The sequence below is a fragment of the Rhipicephalus sanguineus genome, chromosome 1 (genome assembly GCF_013339695.2).
Source record: "Rhipicephalus sanguineus isolate Rsan-2018 chromosome 1, BIME_Rsan_1.4, whole genome shotgun sequence".
NCBI classification, from domain to species: domain Eukaryota; kingdom Metazoa; phylum Arthropoda; class Arachnida; order Ixodida; family Ixodidae; genus Rhipicephalus; species Rhipicephalus sanguineus.
Window position 1 is genome coordinate 316,727,871 of NC_051176.1, and position 25,156 is coordinate 316,753,026.

General features: G+C 50.6%; 1 protein-coding gene across 6 annotated transcripts in view; it reads right to left on the bottom strand.

Moving 5' to 3' along the window:
- Positions 1–25,156, bottom strand: part of LOC119379463 (uncharacterized protein ZK1073.1) — a gene marked incomplete at its 3' end in the record, with an annotated part of 493,970 nt that overhangs the window by 238,024 nt on the left and 230,790 nt on the right. For all 6 annotated transcript variants that reach the window (XM_049411988.1, XM_049411986.1, XM_049411989.1 and 3 more), the window contains 1 exon segment: positions 11,667–11,730. In XM_049411988.1, the coding sequence (XP_049267945.1) occupies positions 11,667–11,730 (64 nt within the window).

Here is a 25,156-nt window from a genome sequence, read left to right on the forward strand (position 1 = left end):
CCGCAGTCACTCCACGCGCCGCAAAAGAAGAATATCTAAGAGCGTCTGATTCACCATTGTCGACACTTGCAGCGCGTCGCTCTAGCACATAGACGTAACAACTGTGGCAGTTGTTAGTTCACACTGTGCATGCCTGTGCCTGCTCTTAGGGCGTCGTTCTTTGTACTTCAGCGACGCGCTGCAAGTATACAGCTGCTTCTGGTTCGTTGTGTGACATTTCAATTTCTTGTTATCGCATTCATTGCTTCGCCCTTGCGGCGAAACTGCCTTTTTCATTTCATGACCTGCCAGTAATGTTCGTCATTCAGTCCGGTGCCAATTTTCGCATATACCAATTTAAGAAGGCGACCACGACAGCACCCAGACCTAGGCGGCTAGATAGTGTGGGGTTTCGGGCTGCGGCTGACACAAAACGCCTCAGGGACGAGATCAAGACAGGCAAGGAACCATCTTTACTGTGTCGAACCCCGGCCCCGACTGTCCGTTAGTGGCCGCTGAGCGCGAGCTGCGAGCGCGCCATCGTTCATCGTTCTCCTCTTCAACGGTCAGCGCGCTCGCAGCCGCCGCTCCCATACTGCCCCCTCCCCTTCGGTGAATCCTGGGGAGGAGGGCGCCGTAGCCGTTTTCTTTGGCCACGACGGACCGCACGTGGCATGCACGACCACACGCCGGCACGGTACACCCACCACGTCACCAAGGTTTAGGCGTTTTCTGTGGCAACTTCGGGCTCAGCAACCACTTTCGGGCCAGCAGTCATGATGGCAGCAGTTAGCGTGGCAGTTGCACTGGCATCCCCGGAATGTGCTTGCCGAATGTGCTCCATCCTTCTCACTCGCCACCTCGTTCTCTTGTTCATCTTCTTCCTCACCACCATCCATCTTAACGTTCTCTTTCAGTTCACGTTCCGTATTTGTGGCTGTCTCACCGCTGACGCCTCCATGCTGCGCGATTTTTTCTTCCTTGTCCACTACGTCCCTGTTCTTGGCTACGTCTTGCCAGTTTCCAGTGCCATCGTCGCCTCCTGCGTTTTCGTCTTTCCTTTTGTTCGCGGCCGCCGCTTCGCCGTACCGGAACTCCCCGGCCTCTGTGTCACCAGGCTGCGACTCCCCGACTTCGCAGTGCTGAGACTCACCGATCTCTTCTTCGCCGTCTTGGCAGTCACCGGCGGCGTCCCCAACGACCACCTCATGATAGATAGATAGATAGATAGATAGATAGATAGATAGATAGATAGATAGATAGATAGATAGATAGATAGATAGATAGATAGATAGATAGATAGATAGATAGATAGATAGAAACGGTCAAAGTGCCTTTGGTTCGCGAATGCTTCGCATTCAAAATATACCACGTGACATGCCCTCTAGCGCGTCGTTATTGCAGTGCTTCCTAGTGTTCCCCGTACAAACGATATGCTTTCCTCGGGATCGTTCATGACAGCGATAAGCAGACGCAGGGGTTATCGTTTGTGCTGCCGCAAGCAGCAGGCGCGTCATCACACAGCCACCACCATCGTCGCTGCCCTGTCGACTTTTAAGATGCAGAACATCCGGTCAAATGCTATGGTCGCTTGCACGAGGAACGTTATGGAGCACTGAAAGCACAGCGGGCATAGTTGAGCAAGCGGGCATCGCACGTGGTACTAGGGGCGAACCAGCTTAAGACCTCACAATGTCCGTCCATCCGCCGTAGTCTACAGTCGAAGCGCAGGTGCAAAACATCTGTGCATAAACAACCTACAGAGCGAGCAGAGCGCGCATATGGTTTTAAAAAAAATTACACCATTTCCCGCTAAAGGGGACCATGAGGCGATGCGAAGCCGGAGCACTTGCACGATCGCGTTCCGTTGGCGTTCGTTGGGCATGCTACCGACCTCGCGTCGTGGAACGCGAAGAGGAACGCTACGCGCGTCTTGTCTTCCCTCTAGCCTGGCCGTTATTTCTCACAGGGCGAGCGGGGAACGCGGTCGACAGGCGTGCGAGAGGAGAGAGAGGGGGAGGGGACGTGCATGTGCTGGTGTTCATCGCGGCGTTGCGCAGGAGAGAATTTCGGCATGTCTAGCCCGCGTTTCAGAGGAAGAGTGGAAAGGGGGAGTGGAGAGGAGGTGTGTGGAGAGGGTATGCGCATGCGCAGTAAGGGTGGTCACGCCGCACACCACCACCACCACCGGATTGAACTCCGCCATAAGATACTTCGCATCTAATAGGCCGCACTCGGCGCGGCGCCGCTCGAAGGCTGCTCGAAAACAAGCGCATCGATTAACAGGTGACAACATGCACAAAACCGTTTACAGAGCGCGCGTAGCACGCACATGGTCCCAAAAGAGAGAGAGTTGGCAAAGAGAGCGCGACCTCGTCTCTGCCATCTTCAGGCTACATCAGATCGCAGAAGCATTGGCTCTACATTTCACAGACCACAAAGCAGTAATAATGAAGGCAAAACGGAATCCACAACGAAGCACGACATACGAGTTATGACCAATAAAACGCATTGTATATAACTGTACACAGGCGTTGTCACTCATTTACATGCGCGAGTGGGCAATGTCACGGGAGATTCACGGTTACCGAACGATCCTCAGTGCTTCGCCCACTCATCATCATTCACTTCGTAGATATGCGTAGATTTTTTATATATTTCGCGGGAATCTGTAGTAAGCAGAAAAACACGAATACTTGATAGAGTTAGAAACAGCCTAATCGAACGTTTTGCAAACCGATCTATAAATTTGTCATTGGAAGTTTTAGTCCAGCTTCGTTGCTTCAAACGTTGATTAATCTGGTCTAATTAATATTAATCAATTAATCAGAACGCAATGACTTACTTCATAAAATAGTCAACATCATGCATTTGGTCGCGTCATCGTAGAGTGCGTCGGCATATTTTTTAACTCTAGCAAGAGTTTGCTGGGGCACCCTGTATAATGGCAGAAAACACTAACTGCATAAGCGATTGGTGAACTTTTTAAATGCGAAGCATTTCTTAGCGAACCTCAGGCACTTTGGGCGTTTCTATCTACGTATCTATCTATCTATGTATCTATCTATCTAGCCACCTACGTCTGGGTGCTCTCCTGGTCGTCTCCATAACTTCTAATATACCAAAATTGGCATAGCAGGGGATCAGTGCATGGTGAACGCGATTCATTGGTCATGACATGAATAACGCAAAATGCCTGTCGCGTACGTCATGAAACCCTTTCTCTCAGTCACGTGTGGCACATACCCGCATACCAGAGTTTAAGTTATGCGGGTATGTGCAACAGGTGATACAAAGTCTCAACCAACACATCAAACGCGAACACACACATTGACACGCAAGGAAAGTGACAATAATTGTTGGGGCTTTAATTTTGACCATCTGGTATTCTTTAGCGTGCACCGAGATCGCAGAGTACACGGGCATCTAGCATTTTGCATTCATCGCAATGCGACCGCCGCGGCCGGGATCGAACCCGTGACCTTCGGGTCAGCAGCCGAGCACCGTAACCGCTACACCACTGTGGCGGACACAAGAAAAGTGAGGAAGCTGAAGACAGAACAACCCTTGAAGACGCTCAACTACCATGCACTCGTTCACGTGGTCCGCAACGTGGACCACGTCGATTACGCAAGAACCGGGGTCAATGCTTCCTACAATAAATCTGCCGAGAGAACCAGGCCTCTATCATTACCGGTGGCTTCAACATTGACTTATCAAGACCCAACAAGGCCTGGTTCTTATACTGCGTGAAAGACGGCTTGGATGTGGACAGGGCATCAAAAGACCTCGCTGCCACGTTCAGGACAGCAGGCCTCATGGATCATTTCATCGTAAGAGACATCCAGGATTTCCACCAGCTGTGCTATACTTCACACTTCACTACACTTAGACCTCTCGTAGCCGCGATCACGAACGGATCCGATTAACAAGTCCGGTCCAGCTGCTGCTGCTCACTGATCACGGTGATAATGACCTTGTTCAAGAACTGTCAAGAACCCCTTCTACACATACACACGGGTTCGTGAAACGTGCGTGCGTTCCCATCATAACAAATAAGTATAAGCATAACAACTGTAACGCAACTCTAACAACTGCAACCGTGACTGTACCGTACGTGCAGTGCGCCTGCGTGTGCCACTCGGCTGTGTGTATATCCAGGAGAACTTTGCTAAATGAAGCTTAGTTGCGAGTAACGCCTGTCCTGTGCATTTGTGTTTCGTCTTTGTGCTGTTCGGGTTCGCGCTATCGAGTATTGAAGAATATAAGCACTACATATCAGCTTACCGCGTCTGGTGATGGTAACACCCATGTTGCTGTTGGCATCGTTACGCAACTGTAAACAACTGGTTATATAAAATATATGCGACTCTTCAGCATATGAGTGTGTTTATACCACTTCCACATTTCTCTAGCGTCATTCCTTAACGTTTCGCTCATCATGAAAAATTATGCCAGTCACAATCCCGCGCATGCTTCGCATGACAGCGATTCCCACGGTACGCGGGGTCTGCCGAATTTTTGGGACTAGGTTGGACCTACACGTACACGTCGCGATCGCACGCAAACACGAGGTGTTGTAAAGCATATTCTCAGCGCCCCTTACGGAACAGTTGACGTTTGGCGCCCTTTCGCTTCCATACCCTTCACCATTTTTCAATATAATGCCACGCCCACTTGTTCTTTTATTTTAATGTATTCGGGTTTGACCAGCAAGGACGGTTACCAACGCTCGACGCTGTCCGCGAAGCAGTGTTCTAGAAACTTCGCGATTGTAGTGGATCGTTTTGTTAAGATTGCGCGCCGCACGCGAATGTTCTAGCTTTGTCGAGAGATAACGCCGCCACCACCGATATCGCTGGAAAGTTCGATAGCGCATGTATAAAAGCCGACGCGCTTGACCGCTTGTCACTTGATCGACGGTCGACGCTCTGTCCGCCGCCATCAGTGTATGGCTGTAGCTTTCAGTTTCTCGGCCACAAGTTCGGCGTAATAGTTTCATCTCGACGTGCTGACTGCTGCCTTCGTCGACGTCACGACCACGTGACATCTGGTGGAGGTGCGGTTCGTTCATGTTCCGGACACCCCCGTCAAGCCGTGAACCCAGCCCACAGCGCGGAGAAGACATCGACGCCAAGGCCAAGCAGCGAGCGAGCCGCAGGCAACAAGGCCTACCGCCAGAGCACGGGCCTCTACCTGAAAAGACCCGGCAAACAAATACCCTGACCTCGACCACAGCGACGATGACAGACGCTGTGTCGCCCACACAGATCCTTCTCCGGATGCCTAAGGAGCCGCCAACCTTCCGCGGATCGTCGTTCGAAGACCCGGAAAGTTGGCTCGAAGCCTACGACCGAGTTGCCGTTTTCAATGACTGGACCAGCGAAGACAAGCTACGGCATGTCTATTTCGCTTTGGAAGACGCCGCTCGGACCTGGTTCGAGAACCAAGAGCGAACCCTGACGACATGGGACGTTTTTCGCGCCAGGTTCCTGGCAACATTCACCAGCGTCGTCCGCAAGGAGAGAGCCGAAGCTCTGCTCGAAACCCGCGTGCAGCTGCCAAACGAAAACGTGGTACTCTTCACAGAAGAAATGCCGAGACTGTTCCGTCACGCAGACCCTGAGATGCCCGAGGAGAAGAAAGTTAGCTTCCTCATGCGAGGAATCAAGCAGGAGCTGTTCGCGGGACTGATCAGAAACCCACCCAAGACCATCCAAGAATTCCTCGCGGAGGCAACAACCGTCGAGAAGACGCTCGAGATGCGCACCCGGCAGTACAACCGCCGCGCATTTAAAGACAGCGCAGCTGTTCATGCCCTCGGCTCCGACGACTTGCGCGAGACGATCCGAGCAATCGTGCAAAAGGAGTTGCGAAAAATTCTGCCTTCGCCGCAACCTCAAATAGACTCCATCGCCGACGTCGTGCGCCAGGAGATCGAGCAGTCACTGGGTGCGCCTCAGCTAGCGGAGCCGCAGCCGCAAGCAATGAGCTATGCTGCTGCAGCCCGACGCAAAGCCCCCCCTCCTCGACTACGTCAAGCCACCGCGCCGCCCCAGCAGTTCCGCCGCGAGGCACCACCGCCGTCACCACCGACGTCATACCTCCCGCCAGCCGGCCAGCGATACACGCCGAGGAAGACCGACGCTTGGCGCGCCCCTGACAACCGCCCGCTCTGCTACCACTGCGTGGAGGCCGGCCACACGTACCGCCGCTGCCAGTACCGACAGATGGGGCTACGCGGATTCGCCGTCAACGCGCCGCACCCGCAGCCAGGCGAACGGCCTCGCGACATCGACGACTACCTCACCGGAACACAGTGGCAAGAACGACGACCTTCCCGCTCGCCGTCGCCCGGCCGCTGCATGTCACCGCACCGTAGGCAGCAAGCACACTGGCCCAAACCGGGGCCGGTCGCCTAGCCCGTATCCGAAGATCCTCCGCGGCCGCCGACGACGACAACGCGACGAGACCTGCCGAACACGACGCGAAGCAGACGAAGCCTGACGACGAAACCTCGGTCCCTGAAGAAGACCTGTCGACGCGACGTAGAATCAGCGGGACAAGCCGACCTAGCCGTGACCCGACGCCACGACCCAACCACAACGCAAGCCGACGAACTAACGACCTCGACGTTCTCATCGACGGTCACAACGTCACCGCTCTCGTCGATACTGGAGCCGACTATTGCGTCATAAGTGGGCCCTTCGCCACGAAGTTGAAGAAAGTTAAGATTGCTTGGGAAGGCCCCGAAATCCGTACCGCTGGAGGCCATCTAATAACGCCGTCTGGAGTCTGCACAGCAAGAGTCACAATCAATAATCGCACGTATCCTGCGAGTTTCGTAATCTTGCAACACTGCTCCAGGGACGTTATATTTGGCATGGACTTCTTAAACCATCACGGCGCCGTCATCGACTTAAGAACCAAGTCGATAACCCTATCGTCGGACAAAACGCCACCGCCGGATACGAATCCATGTCAACATGCCCTGAACGTGCTCGAGGATCAAGTTACCATCCGGCCTCGCTCCAGCGTCATAATTCCCGTCAGCACCGAAAAAACTGAGGACATCGAAGGTATCATCGAGAGCGATCAGCGTTTGCTGCTAGACCGTGACATATGCGTTGTAAGGGGCATTGCTCGGTTGCATGAAGGAAAACGAAGCGTGATACTAACAAACTTCAGCCAAGAATACAGACACCTCAGCAAGGGCACGACGATTGCATACATCGAAGAAATCATGGCCGCCAGCGATACGTTTGCCTTTTCAGATTCTGACGAAGCTACGACGACGACCCCAATACCTGAGCCACCCTTCGACGTAAACCCAAGTCTTCCCGCTCGCCAACAGTAACAGCTTCGATGCCTTCTGCAGGAATACAAGGACTGTTTCTCGTCGTCATCGCGGGTCCGACAAACACCCCTTGCTAAACACCGCATTATAACGGAAGAAAATGCTTGACCAGTCCGTCAGAGTCCCTACCGGGTTTCGACGCGGGAACGGGAAGCCGTTAAGAAACAAGTCGACGAAATTCTACGCGACGACACCATCCAGCCGTCCAAGAGCCCGTGGGCGTCTCCCGTGGTGTTAGTGAAGAAGAAGGATGGGACCCTACGTTTCTGCGTCGATTATCGTCGCCTGAACAACATCACAAAGAAGGACGTGTACCCCCTTCCACGGATAGACGACGCCCTGGATCGACTCCACAACGCGAAGTACTTTTCTTCGATGGACCTCAAAACCGGCTACTGGCAAATCGAAGTCGACGAGAAAGACCGAGAAAAGACTGCCTTCATAACACCAGACGGCCTGTTCGAGTTCAAGGTCATGCCCTTCGGTCTTTGCTCGGCACCTGCGACTTTCCAACGAGTCATGGATACAGTGTTAGCTGGCTTGAAGTAGCAAACTTGCCTTGTTTACTTGGACGACGTCGTTGTGTTTTCCTCAAACTTTGACGAACACCTCCGACGCCTTGAATCCGTACTTCAAGCAATCAAAAACCCCGGGCTCACCCTCAAACCACAAAAGTGCCGCTTCGCGTACGAGGAACTCTTGTTTTTGGGTCACGTGATCAGCAAGACTGGAGTGCGCCCAGAGCCGCAGAAAACATCTGCCATCGCCGCTTTCCCGCCACCCACCGACAAGAAGGCCTTGCGCCGATTTCTAGGTGTGATGATTATGGACGTTCGTCACTATGTTTGTTGATGACGGACGAGAAAGGATTCGTCTAGGCGAAGAAAAGAAGCTTTATATTGAACACTAGAGAAGATGAGAACGATGGTAGGACGAAGAACTACATATACAGCACTCAATCATCACGCGACATGTGCGACAGTCATGAATTAGTAGACAGAGAGTCCGGCTAGGCTACGACAGTGTCCGATTCGTGAGAACAAAAACGCTGTCTCACAGTTTGTCGTCCCAGCTTCGTCCCAGCCTGATGCGGTCGTCGACGTGCGCGAGGACACAGGTGGCACGGCTGGCACGCTTGACGGCACACGGATGCGCTACCGTGTGTAGCGCCGTTGGGTCGGACGTAGCGGCCAACCCAGCAGTACAGGTCGCAACTTCCGAGGACCCGTGTCAGGCCACGACCCGCGAAGACCGCCCCAGGTAGGCCTCGCCCACGATCCTGCCCTCGGCCACTGCACCCAGGCAGGAGCCGTTCAGCAGGCCTCGTCCTTGAACAGGCCACCGGAACTGGACCTTGGACACGCTACCGGCCCTCGACCCGGCAGGCACGAACTGATCGAACGCCCGCCTCAGGAACGTCGCCCGGAGCTCGTCACCTCGCGCGTCGCCCGGCTTCGTCCCCTTCGTGGCCTGGACCCGCGAGCCCTTCTCCGCACGTTCCTTCTTTTCCTTCTCTTCTTCTTTCCGTTTGGTTGTCGCCTTCGTGCCACCTGCCCTCCGCTCGTCTTCTTCGGTTTCGGTTTTCAGTTTCTCGGCGCTTTCGAGTCCTTCTAGTCACAAATCGTGCCTAGCACGTGCCACTTTTGTGTCCTTTCTTTACACTAGGCTTGTGCGCCTATTACAGACGCTTTGTCAAAGACTTTTCACGGATCGCTGAGCCACTAACGCAGCTCACGAAGACCGACGTCGAATTCAGGTGGCAAACAGCGTAAGTCGAAGCATTTCATGATCTGAAACGACGCCTGCAGACTCCTCCGATACTTGCGCATTTCGACGAATACGCCGATACGGAGATTCACACCGATGTGAGCAGCGTCGGACTCGGCGCCGTACTTTGGCAGCGGACGGAGGGACTGGAAAGGGTTATCAGTTATGCTAGCCGGTCGCTGTCTAAGGCAGGGGCCAACTATTCCACAACAGGAAAGGAGTGCCTCGCCATCATCTGGGCTACGTCAAAGTTTCGCCCCTACCTCTACGGCAGGCCCTTCAAAGTTGTGAGCGACCATCACGCCTTGTGTTGGCTAGCTAACTTGAAGGACCCTTTAGGTCGCCTCGCACGGTGGAGCCTAAGACTTCAAGAATTCGACATTACTGTTGTGTACAAGTCCGGAAGGAAACACTCCGACGCCGACTGCTTGTCTCGTGTCCCCGTCGACCCACCACCGCCCGACGACCAGAATGATGACAGCTTCTTGGGAGCCATAAGTGCCGAGGACTTCGCCGAACGACAGCGAGCGGACCCAGAACTCTGGGGCCTTGTGGAATACCTCGAGGGCAGGACCACCGTTGTTCCGAAGGTATTCACGCGGGGACTGACGTCGTTTTTCTTGCGCAACGGTGTTCCCCTAAAGAAGAACTTCTCACCACTTCGAGCCGATTGCCTTCTCGTGGTACCCTCGACATTGCGGCCAGAGGTCCTCCAGGCTCTGCACGACGACCCGACGTCTGGACACCTGGGTGTTTCTCGCACGCTAGCAAGAATACAGGAGAAGTACTACTGGCCGCGCCTTTCCGCCGACGTCGCTCGTTACGTAAGGACCTGCCTGGACTGTCAGCGATGCAAGACACCGCCCACTAGGCCAGCCGGACTTCTGCAGTCTATCGAGCCACCTCGACGGCCGTTCCAGCAAATCGGTATGGACTTACTGGGGCCGTTCCTGACGTCCAGTACCGGAAACAAATGGATTGTCGTAGCTACTGACTACCTCACCCGCTACGCCGAGACAAGGGCCCTGCCCAGAGGCAGTGCCGCCGAGGTAGCCAAGTTCTTCGCTGAGAATATCGTCCTGCGTCATGGCGCCCCAGAGGTCCTCATCACCGACAGAGGTACGGCGTTTACTGCTGACCTAACTCAGGCAATACTGAGATACAGCCAAACAAGCCACCGCCGGACCACAGCGTACCACCCACAGACAAATGGCCTCACCGAGCGGCTAAACAAGACCATCGCCGACATGCTGGCCATGTATGTCGACGTCGAACACAAGACGTGGGATGCCATCCTTCCGTATATGACCTTCGCATACAACACGGCCGTCCAAGAAACGACTCAGATGACGCCGTACAAGTTGGTCTACGGAAGGAGCCCGGCGACGACGCTCGACGCCATGCTACCCAACGTCACCGACGAAGAAAATCTCGACGCCGCCGCTTACTTACAACTTGCCGAAGAAGCTCGACAGCTCGCCCGCCTGCGTATCAAGACCCAGCAGCACACCGACAGCCGTCGCTACAATCTTCGACGACTCTTCGTGGTATACCAGCCCGGCGACCGTGTTTGGGTCTGGACGCTGATACGCCGACGTGGGCTTAGCGAAAAACTCCTTCGGCGATACTTCGGGCCATACAAGGTTCTTCGACGTCTCGGCGCTCTTGACTACGAGGTCATCCCGGACGGCCTTACGAACTCCCAGCGACGCCGCGCACGACCTGAAGTCGTCCACGTCGTACGCCTTAAGCCGTTTTTCGCGCGTTAGCGAACCTGGGGACTGTACTTTTTCCTTTGTTATTGTAATTTATGTAGGCACTTGTTTTTTTTTTTCTCTTTGTTCTTTCACAAGCATCGGGGCGATGCTTTTTCAGAGGGGGGCAATGCCACGCCCACTTGTTCTTTTATTTTAATGTATTCGGGTTTGACCAGCAAGGACGGTTGCCAACGCTCGACGCTGTCCGCGAAGCAGTGTTCGAGAAACTTGGCGATTGTAGTAGATCGTTTTGTTAAGATTGCGCGCCGCACGCGAATGTTCTAGCTTTGTCGAGAGATAACGCCGCCACCAGCGATATCGCTGGAAAGTTCGATAGCGCCTGTATAAAAGCCGACGCGCTTGACCGCTTGTCACTTGATCGACGGTCGACGCTATGTTCGCCGCCATCAGTGTATTGCTGTAGCTTTCAGTTTCTCGGCCACAAGCTCGGCCTAATAAAGAGTTTCATCTCGACGTGCTGACTGCTGCCTTCGTCGACGTCACGACCACGTGACAATATACAGTTACGCCGATATGCAATTTAGACATTAGTTAGTCGTGGTCACATTGCTGTAGAAAAGCAAACTTGTTCGAAATTTCCCATGGGTGGTAAATTTTGCCCATTGACGTGATTACAGGTTTTAAAACAGTATGCGCCAACTTTTAGAAGCTGCTGAAAGGTCATCGTTGAAATTGTGAACGCTTCTGCCTATGGATAACATGAACTGAGAGTGGACCTTTCAAATGTGTGCGGCTTCACCGGATGTGCTCATTGCAATTCTCCAGGATAAAACGAAGACTCTTACGGTTATTTCCTATGTCATGAACAGTCAGGAAGACAGCTTTTTTCTCGAGGTTGTCCATGTCTCCCTGCAAGAATGAAGCACAAACGCATGTAGATGACCATTTAAGAAATTAAGGCTTAACAGGAAGTAATGGGAAACATCTATTGTTGCGAAACACCATTGCGTTTCTTGTTTCTACACTCTAAGAAAAAAAAAGTGTATAGGTGACTCTTGTCGGAGAGTTCTGATTTGCCACGTATACGACTCTCGTTAAAGAGTCACGGTGACTCTCTTGGTGGATCAGAGACGGCGCGCTCTTGGAGAGTACCCGGATCCTATGGAAGAGTGGAAGAACTCTTATCCGAGGGATCACATTACCACTTATAAGGGAGTCAGACGAATCTTGCCGGTAACACTCCAACAGGGGTCAAATAACTCGCCATAAAGCGTCAAGCGACTCCACCACTATTTTTAAGTTACTCCATTGACCCATTCTCTAGTTTTGCGCGACTACTGTTGAAAATAGTGGAATATTCATTTTAAGCAAGTCCAATAATACTTGCCGTTCTGCCCAGCGACTGCAAAAAAAATAGTTCGATTTTAGCATTATTTTAATAAAACTGACCAAAACAACACACCTTTTCCAGCAAAGTAATATAGAAAGCGCGAAAAGATGGTCGGTGATTTCCAATTAAGAAGTTTAGGTATTCCTCATTTACATCCTTGTATGAGTATAGCCAACTAAAATGTGTAACTGATGTGCATAGTGTCTTATGGTGCAAAATAAACTGCAGAAATCGGCATCTTGTTTCCATATTTATTCCTTATGATTATGAATAAATCAAAAAGTGGTGACGGCTGGAGGCATCAGACTTGTGACTTGCTATGTTGTCGCTCCTGCTCAGCGTGAGTAGCCATGAAAAATTGCATCTGAAAAGCAGAACGTGATATTATGATGAGAAAATGAAATTGCAGTAAAGGTTTGCAAAACCTACACAATAAGTGGTTCACACAGACATAATAAAGGCTAACAACAAAACAACAAATGCAAACCGCCATGCTAAGGAACGAAGTGTTTTTGCCGTTATCGTGTAAAACACAACTTGCAAATAGTACCTTTTGTAACACGTCACTTGGCGACAAGTTTCCAGCACAAGATGATGTGAGCCTCTTTTAAACAACAAACGAAATCGGTTTAGGCTCCTTTTCGTGGGTGCCACTCACATCTTTTCCTACGTCGTGCTCTCCAACCAAACAATATAATAATATTTGTTGTTTAACGTCCCAAAACCACGATATGATTATGAGGGACGCCGTAGTGGAGGGCTCCGGAAATTTCGACCACATGCGGTCCTTTAACGTACACCTAAATCTAAGTACATGGGCCTCAAACATTTTCGCCCCCATCGAAAGTGCAGCCGCTGCGGTTGGGATTCGATACCGCGACCTTCGGGTCAGCAGTCGAGTGCCATAACTGTGGTATCGGACGTCGAACGCGACGCCCGGAGAACAAAGGGCACAGCGCCCGTAGCGCCGGCCGGGAGGAAGTACAGCAGCAGCCGGTAGCCAAGCAGGAACTGATTTATTTGATACAGTGCCGCGCATAAATATACAAGGTGGCGCCCCCTAAGGGCGAAAATACTTTACATGAAACCGAAACTGGAACTCTTAAATCGGAACTAGCTAACACACCACATCATACCCCCCTAGAATGAAAAGGACATGTGGCTCTAACATCCTTATACAGTGATTAATGCAGACGCCACTAGACCACCGCGGCGGGGCTCTGTCCAACCAAAGGAGATGTAGGACCGACTGCCTCTCAACGAGGCAGTCGGTCCTACATCTCCTTTGGTTGGACAGTGGTGAGGCGACAAACCATAGCGGCACCTTCGTTTCCCCGAGTGTGGCTGTCAGCTGGAGTAAAGAGGCGGGAGAAGCGATCCGGAATTCTAGGAATAACCAACACACACTGATTATTTGTATTTAAAACCACCCTTTGTCCAACACACCGTTACTGTACACACATCCGACACGAGTATTTCCTTTTAAATAAACTCGCAACGAAAACAAATTTTCACGCAAAAGAAAGCGGGAACTTCTTTTCGTAATATGCACTGGCTATGCGCGAATGAAAGCACTTCTTTTCCGAGAAATCGCTTCAAAATTTGCTTTCAGAATAAGCCTGGATTTGCACCGGCATATTCTTACACCCAAGCGCATCCTCCTGCAGTCAGGGCCAGGTCGTGAGCGGTTACTGACCGCCTGTTTTACAAACGGAACCCATCCTTAAATACTCAGATAAACACATGCGAGTACGAGCGCCCGAACGACACCCAGCGCGCACGGACGCCGTCTGTATACGTCTAGATCAGAGATGTCATATGCTGGAATTACCGCACATAGCTCCCACAGTCAGACACACTCATTCGATAAAAACGTCATCGTAGATGTAGGCAGCTCACGAAAACAGCAAACAGAAACGAGGGAAAATAGTGCACGGTGGCGGCCGCAACAACGCGCGCTGTCGAAAGCCTCTAGCTTTTCACCTTACCGGCGAGGCGTGTCCAAGTTAAGTGACTACCGCGTACGCGCCGGAAACACCTTAAACTACCGTCTTTAAGCCAACAAAAACCATTATATATAGCGCGTCGAAGTGTTCTGTACACACATTTTTTTTTCACGTTCCCAGGCGCGGAAGCATGCTGCACACTCAATGTCGATGGAAATGTCATTATGCAGTAGACTAAAGCGCGTCTCAGAACGACATCTTGCACCTTCAGCAGTGCAAATACATTGTGCGATCCGCAAACAGTGACCCTTGATAATTGTTTGCATCGCTGATTTATGGGACCTTGAAAGCAACGCGCATAACTCGTTAACTGACAGTTTCAGTTGGGCATCCGCAACAGCCCCGCGGACGCAGGCTGCTGTTGGATATGGCTGGTAGTCTACTGCCGCAGAGCTGCTGCAGATGCCCAACTAAAGCTGTATAATAAGTACCTATGAAAGCAGTACACTCACCGTTAACAGGCGCACGTTGCCCGTGTCCGCAGCTCCGTGAATATTCCGCCCTCCAAGCGTCGCTTAGAGCACGGAGCCTAGCGTCACCGCCACCGAAGATGCGCATGTTCGCTCGAACACAAAACTACAAGACAGGCAACTGACGCAACCCGCGCAACCAATGCAACGCATTCCAAAAGACCGAGGAGACTAAGACAGGAGGCGCCGCGGCAGCCCGGCTCTGTCGGCGAGCCATGACGCCTCGACGGCGTCGAACGGCAAACGCGCGATAAGTACGGCGCATGCGGCGGCGCCTTCACACGGAAGCCAATCGAAACGCGGATCACAAGAGTCCAGTGACTCCTTCAGAAATTCTCTCTTTTGCTGCTTCTACCTTCCAAAAGGGGTCAAATGGATACCCGAAGAGAGTCACGGTGCCGTGACCTTCTTTTGACAATTTTTTTTCTTAGAGTGTAGATGCGATTTGGCACATTGATATTTACAGCCCGTACGACGGCAAACGCGACACACAAAGGGCTGACTGAAATTTACTGGGGGAAGCAGCAATCCTTTTGTACCCACTGGCGACTAGAAAAAAATGAGAACCCTTTTTTTAACCATTTGAAAGTGGAAGACCAGCGAAGCGGTTTGTTTTGTTTAAGAGACCCGTTAGAAAAAAAAATCACACTTTTGCTGCAACGGCGAAGCAATGAATGCGATAGGAATGGATTGGAATGCTCTACGAAGAAAGGCAAAGAACTAACTTGTTTTGAATCCGATCTCGCGTAACTGTACAAAACGGTGATTTAAGTGAATACGACCGGTCTAGGCAGCGAAGAGGTTTTCGTGCCGCCTCAACATGACGTAAGCGATGAGAGAAGAGTACGTATACGAGTCGTCTAATGATGCATGTAGAAATAAGTAAAGTTCGCAGTTGCTGCTCGCGCGCGTGAAAAAAAGTTTTCTTCTCGACCATTTTTGGGTTTGTATATGTATATTTTTTTTATTTGAATATACTGCGGACCCTTCACAGCCCATGCAGGAGTGGGTACATGGATACATGAAAATAAAAAAAGTCATGGTGCAAATTGGATACACTGTATATAAATACGTCCCAAAACCACGATATGATTATGAGGGACACTGTAGTGGCGGGCTCCAGAAATTGCGACCACCTGGTGTTCTTTAACGTGCACCTAAATCTAAGTACACTGGCCTCAAATATTTTCGCCTCCATCGAAAATGCAGCCGCCGCGGCCGGCATTCCATCCCGCGACCACCGGGTCAGCAGTCGAGTGCCATAACCACTAGACCACCGTAGCGGGGCTGTTGCTAAAGGAAAGTAAGCACGCAAAGCCACCGCCTGAGTTGACGTGCACTCAACAGTGGCGACGGCGTCGAAGCCCACTTGCCCCTTTGCCATTACAGTTCATTGATTGCGGCAGGGCGGACTGTCTGAGTCACTACAGAGCAAATTTTATGACACACCACCATTTGCTGATGTGGCGGAAACAATAAAGACACCTGGGACACAGCTTTCGGCAGTATGTCCACCAGTCTTTTCAATACAAGTAGAAAGTGTAGACTTCATTGAAAGTCAGTGAGAGATTAGGCGTAGGCCTAAGAACAGCCCTCGTGAATACTTGAAGCCACTGGTGCCCCATAGGCTCCCTACAGACGTAACTCCGCTGCCCGAGCGAAGGTGTCCCTAGCGGCAAGAAGTGCAGATTCGGCAGGATGCTCTCACGCGCTCGCCATGGGGTGAAATCGACGAACGATGCCTTTTACGATGACTATACTTTTCGTGCTTTTTGGCACTTGGCCAGTGACCAGAGCGACGGTGCGTCCGCGTTATCAACGCGATCAGTCAGCCGCAGGTGGTGAAGCATAAAACATCGCTCCGCGATTGCACCCCAGCTCACTCCACGCTCCCGCCGTGACGGCGCGAGGTATTCTCGCGGGCAGTTCGTTTTGTGTCGGTTGCGCTGTTCGTAGGAATGCCGAGCTTCAGGAATAATTGCTGCGTTGTTGGGTGCAATAACACCTGAAGGAATTCTCCGGGCACGCGTTTTTCCCGATTTCCATTGAGAGAATATGAACGGTATCGGCGTGAACGGTGGATCGCACTCGTTCGACGACAAAAGTGAGTTTTGTGAATAGATGGAGTATTTTGTTTTTCTTTGCGAGTGAGAATTTATGGATGCTACATTGCACTACAGCAACGATGGATCTAATTGGACACCGGGGCCGTACAGCAGAATATGCAGGAGGCACTTTGTAGTAAATGCCAAGTCAAACGAAGAGGCGCACCCAGCATACAATCCATCCATATTTCCTGAGCGCTATAGGTTCACACAGATGTAAAACGTTTTTTCATTCAGCGGCCGTGACAGTGCAATTGCTGGTATCGCCAGTTTCAAGCTGCCGCTGAGTTCGCTGCCGCGTTAGCCTGAGGGGGATAAGCTGTGAATGTTTAGTGAGCGAGGCGGCCCGCGTTACACGTGCGCAGTTTCGCTCAACGGGCTCGTCACCTCCGTTGTCTTCCCCCAGCTCATGCATTTTATGCTGCCGCGTTCGCCTGAGGATACACGAGGTCTGGCGAAAAGAAGCACACGCGCAAACGCTACGTTCTCTGACAGCTGCTAACAATTTGGCGTCTTTTGTTTATTTATTTGGTTTGAATACATAGAAAACACGAACACACAGAGGAAATAGGGAGGGAAGAGGTTGACAACTGCCACATAAAGGGGCACAACACCTGCCTGTTAATTTGGCAAAAGGGAAACACAAGGGAAAGGAAGATAGGTGGTAAAGAAAGAGGAAAGGAAATAAGAAAAAAAAACAAGTAACACAGACGTAAACACGAATAAGTGGTCAGATGGAAAATGTCTGTACGCGCGAGGCCAAATTGGTATTTTTTTAAGAAAGTAAGTAGGGCTCGATGGGCCTGGTCACGCCGAGCAGCACAACCCCCCGGGAAAAGGCAATCATCAAGGTTCGTACACTTTAGGCCAATAAATCCATATTCCTGGATGAGCAGTGCTCGCTGCATAAGGAATGCGGTACACTAAGAAATTATGTGTTCTAGTGTCTCACAGGAGCCACACGACGTACATGATGGACTGTCTACACGACCTTGTCGGTATAATCGCTCACGCACTAATACAGAGCGAACTCTTAGCTTATATAAGGGGGCTCTCTCATGACGAGGCAATCCACGAAGCAAACCGGAAAGAAAACGCTTCAAACGAAGCACCAAAGCACGGCGCAGTGGCTTGCCGCCGCCTGCATCGTCTGCTCCCTTATCGCGCCAAACCTGCTGCCGTGGCCGCTTCGGCGCTAGAGGCAGCGCGCGACGGTGGCGGCTCATAACGCATGCACGGTGCCCATGGGTTTGAAGTTTACTGCCTGAGCTGCACTGCACAGATTCAGCAGATATCCCACCAAGACCACTACCATGCCAGCCGATGCACTGTACAGGTGCTCGAAAAGTAGAACGAAGCACGCGAGCTGTGGCCAAACAGGGCGAAACTGCAGGCCAGTGCGCTCTATCGAAAGATGCGTTGCAGATAGCGAGAGTGCGTCGGCATATCCGGCCGACCCTTCCCGATATTCTGATGCTCAATGGGCAAAAAACAGCGCGCAGACGGACGGGACAAAGAAAGAGATACACAGAACTTCCCTTTCTTCGTCCCGTCCGTCTGCGCGCTGTTTTTTGCCCATTATGTATCACCAACTAGCCCAACTTCCAGTCCTGCTGCATTCTGATGCTCGCCTTATTGCCGGCTGGAGCGAAGCCGCGCTACTAGAATAACTGCTCGTCAGGGGCGAGAGGGGTGGCATTCTTGGCTATACAGAAAGCGCCCGTCTCCGAAGATTTCGTCACGACGCGGGCGAAGAAATGCATCAAGCGTTGAAAGCGTTCCCTGACGAGCAATGATGGCAGCAGTGCGGTTTCGCTCGAGCCGGTGATTAGGCGAGCATCAGAATATCGGGATGGGTCAGCAGGATGTACCGACGCACTCTCGCTATCTGCCGCGCACCTCCTGATAGAGCGCGCTGGCATGCAGTTTCTCCTAAAGCCCCTTAATATAGACCTTTTCATAGACGGCTCCCTGGGCGCCGCCATAGTCCTCTCTGGCCTGCGCTAAGCAGGCGTGACCCCCCAAAAATGCACTGCCGAGGCTGTGACGTCAGTCTTTGTACTACCGCGCGCAGCCCAGCATGGCGGCGTTTTTTCTCTCCTGTGGACACTCTCCTCCACTCCGGCGCTTTCCTCCTCTATATCGTCTCCCAACAGGCCGAGCCTCCTCTCTCAACAGGCCGCGCCTCTTCTCCCAACCTGCCGCCGTGCGGGTACCGGCCCCATGTGTTGTCTGGTAGGTGATAGCAATTCTGGTAGCTGACAACGCCGGCGAAAAATGAAAACACTAAAAAAATATGGTTCGCGCGCGTTTCTCGGGTAACAGCCCGAGCGGCGCTCGGGAAATTACCGAGACGAGAGGCGGCAAAGGAGGGCAACTCGGTTAAAAGAAAGGCGGTACTTTCCAGAAAATATCCAGGGACTTCCCCGTTCGGTCACAGCTCGGCTGCTCCGTTTTACTTTTGGGGCACCTGTACAACCGTGGCCTGCACCCATGAGCAAGATTCAATTGTTGACACCTGCGACGTGCTGTTCGAACACCCGCCTACTATTGTCACCGTCCTGAATGTATTCTGCAATGAGCACAGCATTGGCTTCTGGCAATTTGTGTCGAAAGGTGGTGTTTTTCTTTGCCTATTACGAGCGGCGCTGTTTATGCTCGGAGAAACCCCGTTAATCATGAGAAAAAAAAGACACTCATCACGAGCTACGCGCGCTCTCTTCATGTTCTGCTTCGCTCCCAGAATACGTGCGCCGATTTGTCCGGCGTGGGATGGAAGAACCCTGATGGGCGAGAGAACGAGTGGAGAGAGAGAGATACAAACAAAGAGTTGGAAATAGAGAGAGGAAGGAAAGACAGAAAGAGATGGAAGCAAACACAAGAAAGAGTAAAAGACAGAGAAAGAAATACACAGAGACAGAAAGGTAGAAGCAAACAGACATAAGAAATAAGAAAGAAATACAGGCATAAGGAGATTGAAGCAAACACAAGGCAAAGATAAAATACAAAAAGAAATACAAAGAGAAAGAAAGAGATAGAAGCAAGCACAAGAAAGAGATAAAAGACGGCGAAAGAATTACACCAAGACAGAAACAGAGAGAAGCAAACACAAAAGAGAAAAGGCAGAAAGAAATGCAGAGAGACAAAAAGAGATAGAAACAAACAAAAGACAGGAATAAAAGACAGAGAAAGAAATACCAGAAAGAGATAGAAGGAAGCAAAGAAAGAGATAAAAGACAGAAATACACATAGATAGAAAAAGATAAACACAAGAAGGATACAAAAGACAGAAAGAAATTCGCAGAAAGAGATTGAACAAACACAAGAAAGCGATAAAAAAGAGAGAGCAAGACAGAGAAAAAGCGAGTATTAAAGAGAGGGCATCAAAGCAACAGAGAAAGAAAGATAGAGAGAAAAAGTGAACGAAAGCATAGCATAGCATAGGAAGGAGGTGGGAAAGGGAAGGGAGGCTCACGATTTGGGAGAGGATGAACAATATCATAGTCATGTATAGGTATGGTATAACATGCGGTGGGAAAGTCAGGGCGACGCCTCAGTCTTCGCATCACTGCTGCGTAGCTGCGCCAATTTTCTTTCAGGGGCTACAAATCTCGTCGGCTCCAGCGCTTCAATAAAACACAAGAAACCAAGCCGATAGCCAGCTACGGGAGGACGATCGGTACATCGAGTGACCGCTTCATATTTCGGTGTTGTCAAACGGCCTCGGTGGGCTGAGAAGCGCCTGCAGAACTTCGCAGCCCAGAAGGATTCGTCGCGTGTGGGTGCAATACAATAAACATTATTACAGGTCAGTAAACAATTTAAGCATGTTGTTATATTCTGTCAGACTAAGTAGAACTCATTAGTGTTGCTTAGCTGGCTATCAAAACAGAACAAGCAAGTTATCTGCAATGTCTACGCTGGAGTGAGGTGCCGTTAGCCTGACTTGTCTACAAATGCATTGTGCCAGACTGTCGCCGAGCTCACCGGAGTGAGCGAGCGAACAGTTAAGCGGGTCAAGGCTGAAGCTCTGCGGGCCCCACTTGCCTCCCCAACGCCCAAGAAATTGAATTTCTCGGGCCAAGCTGAGAAGCGCATCACGGGCAAGACGCGGCTCCTACGCTATGACACGTTTGCGTTGGCAGCACAGCGTCGCAAAGTGCAGATACTTCATGCGCAATGAAATACCTACGGCAGAGAAGCTACGCAACGACGTGATCAGCGACCCTGACATGCCGACCATCAGCACTCGTACGATGCAAAGAATGCTGAACGACTTGGGGTTCGCCTTCCGAAAAAGAACAAGGAATTCCGCGTTGCTCGAAAGAGACGACATCGTTGCTTGGCGTCGAAAGTACCTCCGGACCGAGAAATGCGGAGGCAGCGACGGTAAGTTCTTACGTTCTTTTTATTTCTGCAAACTTTCTGGTCACTACGCCTGAGTGTTGGTAAAAAAGTTGACGCGAATGGTGAGCATGCGTGTGTACCTACTGGTTAGCCAAAACGATAGGTGTGCTTTGCATTTGTGATCGCTAAACGTGTGCTATTGACGTGAGTGATCGAAAGCCTTACATAATCCTGACTTAAGTCGCAGCGAAATTCCCCATTAAGATAGGGTGGCTGTTCATGCTTGCGCTTGTACGGTAAATAATAGTGTTCGCCGAGGATTCCGTTGCATCTGGTGTAGGTTTAATTGAGTGTTGTGTATTGCAGCATTTCCCGTAGCATCGTTTGAGAAGACTTACTGCCGTTTTTCCGCGTAGGAGCAAGGAGTCTCAATTGCTTAGAAAAAGGAATGGCTAGTGATGGCCCTCTGAATTGTAGATTTTATTGAGTGAATACGCTGCGCACCTAATTGGGGTTTGGGGACGTGGTCGCATCAGCTTTGATGTACAGCCTGCAGGGGCGTAGGCAGAAATTTTTTACGGGGGGGGGGGGGGGGAAGGGACCACTTTCGTCTGAGCTGGGGGCTGGGCCGGACTATGTGGTCGAGTGTCATTTTGTGCTCTGTATTCCGTGGAAGAAAAAAAATTCGGGGGGGGAGGAGGGGGGGCCACAGGCTTGGAGTGCTGCCCTCTGGCTACGCTTCTGGTAGCCTGAAACAAGTTTCCTAAACACTGGTTTCAGTCTTTCACAAAGAGAGTTTTGCCAGCTTATCTATGTCATATGTATTCACATATGTTTTGTCAGTGCACTTTTTTTGCCCTCAAACAAAGGCATAACCTCGGATGAAGGCTGTCTGCTTTGTTAATGGGCTCCTTGCAGTGAAAGTACGCAGTTAACAATAAGACTGCCTTCTCTTTTGCAGGACCATCTACTACCTTGATGAGACCTGGGTAAATGCCGGCCATACAAAGGGGAGAGTTTGGACAGACACCAGCGTGATGACTCGGCAAGACGCATTTCGTCAAGGGCTCTCAACTGGCCTCCGTGCACCGAGCGGTAAAGAAGGACGCCTAATCGTTTTGCATGCTGGACGTGCAGAAGGCTTTGTTGATGGAGCCGCCCTAGTTTTTGGTGCCAAGAAGGGCGCTGGTGATTACCACACAGAAATGGATGCTTCGCGTTTCCAGAAATGGTTTGTTGAACAGCTGCTACCGAACATCAAGCCACGCAGTGTGATCGTGATGGATAATGCGCCTCTCTGCCGTTCTCCGTAGTCGTTCTCTCGCCTTCTATTTTTTTTTTCTGTTCCTTCCCTTTCTCTCTCTCTTTTTATCTCTTTGTACTCGTTCTCTTCTCCTCCTCAGCCTCACTTCCCTTTCCCACCCCCTTTCTATACTATATTATACAAGGCTATGCTATGCTCTGCTAGTGTGCCTCGATAGCCGAGTGGTTAGGACGCTCTGCTTCAGATCGTGGGCATGCGGGTTCGAATCCCGACTCGCCAAGAAATTTATCGCCCGGAATCTTTCTCTTTCGCTTTCTTTTCCTTTCTCTGTACTGGTTCTCTCGTCCATCAAAGTTCTGGCGTCCCACGCCGGACAAATGGGTGCACGTGTTCTGGGAGCGAAGAAGAATATGAAGAAAAGGACGACGAGAGCGCCTCATGGTCATGGTAATCTTTCTACGACACAGGGCTAATCTCAAGCGTAACAGCTCTGCTGTAAAGCTAACGAACTGCGTAACCCACGTGTACTTTTCGAAATACGTATGAACAGCCGAAAGGACGAAAGAAACTATTTGTTATAGCATTATTTTCATGTATCACACCACTGCTAGTATATACACACTATAGGGCCGAAGAACTTTGATCTTTATTGATTGTTTGCAGCGTTTCTTGTTTGCTTTTACTTCTATTATTTTACTCACTTCCCTCTGTAATGCATTCAGCCTTGAAGGAGTCAATAAATGATGAAGAAATTAAATAAGCTTTTTGTGGCATAGTTTACAGTTCATTTCTTGACACGTTATTGTGCGAAAAGTCAAATTATCAAGAGATTCCGGCAGTAAGCACGCCATGCTCTGTTGCAGAAGATGTCCTGCCGCGCTACAGTTCCTTGAACTGCTTGCGCAAGCCGCAGGGGAGCACGAAATCTGCCTTGCGAATTGTGAAGGCGTCGGCAGTCGTAGTTCTCAGACTTCCACTACTGGAGCAAATTACGGACGTCTCTGCGGGCTTCTGCAGAATGAACATTGTTGTCCAGCTCGTCGCTTCGTTTCTCTTGTTCCCGAACGTCGTGCCACTCTTCAATAAACTCCGCGTTGAGGGTTTCTTCTTGCAGGTTTCAGCAGTGTATGTTTTGCAGGGTTTGTACTGTGCCGTTTTTTTTTCATTATATTATGATGTATGCCTCGCTAACGATGTTGTACAGGCACAAGATAGCGATAAGACTACGCAGGTAGGAATGGCAGGAGGTGGACGACGAGATTTTGAACTATTTTCGGGGTTCGTTCCAGTTTGGTAATAAAAGCCCTAATAAGCTTCTCAACGCTTACTCATTGTATGCATATGGTTGAAGGTAAAAGGACATCACCCGGAAAGGAATCCGCAATTGTCTTTTTTTCAAGCCAGATATATCGTCAAGTGAATATGGTCGACCCCACACCTTGTTTATTGGACCTGTGCTATTCCTGCACATTCCAACGTTTCTGCGGCAGTATCACGTAGCTCTCGCACCATATAGCAGAACACGACGAAAGTTCAAACGTTAACAACGTGGGCACACAAAGCAGGCTGCATGTCCCTGTCGCGTCACATGACAACTGGGAGCCGTGACACAGGCACTGAAAAAGAACGTGTCTTTATAGTGAATCTACGTAACGAGACTCCGTGCAGACATTTTATTGCGATAACAATTATATGGACACTCTCGGCTGGTTTTTTGCCGTAACCGCCGCCGTCATGTCCCGGATATGTATATGTATGTATATATAAATAAAACCCACGAAGAAAAATAAATCAGAAGAAAAACACTTCCGAGGTGCGCCATCGGGATTCGAACCTGTGACCCCTCGCTCCGCTGCGCGCTGCCTTAAAGGGGTACTGACACAATATTTCGCGGCCGAGATAGCCTACGGCAGAACCGTATATGGGGAGAGTCTGGCGAATGGGCGGGGCTGTGATTCGGGGCGCGGCGATGACGCTGTTCACGTCACCACCACCCCTCCGCTCCGGCGCCGTCCGCCATATATAGTCTTTCCGCGCGACGGGCGCACGGCTGGGGTTATGTGTTGTTCATTCGTGAAATCTAGCGCTTCTAAACAAATTGCGAAAGCGAAATTGTGCAAACATGTTGATATACAAGTTTAGTGAGGAATATGGAGAGAATTAGATGTGTCCAAATCATCGAGAAACTGACTTGTAGAGAGGAAAGACTGCGAACGCGGAGTCTGTCGATATCGTCGATATCACCCCTTACGGAAATGTCATATATGGCACTTATATAAATTATATGCGGCCATATATGAGTATATATGTCTGCATATGTGGCTACCGCTTACCATATATGGATGTAAATAGGGCCATATATGGCGCGATTGGCCCATATATGGAGACAAATACAGCTATATATGGCGCGGCTGGTCCATATATAGAGTGAAATGCTGTCATATATGGCACGGCCACACCATATATGTACATCAAGTAGATCCATATATGGGGTTGTGCTACCATATATGGGATGAACAACGTATATACGGCACGAGTTACTAACATATATGGAGATTGTCATATATGGCAATACGTACAGGAAAGTGGCCTAATTGGTATCTACACCAACAAGAGTATCAAGTATAAACATTGTTGCAATGCAATCATAAAAGATAAAATAATAAGGTATATGTACGCGTCAGTGCATGGTTCACGCGTGTATAGCTTGTACTGAGTTTTACAAGTTAGGTTTCCAACAATAAGTGGCAATT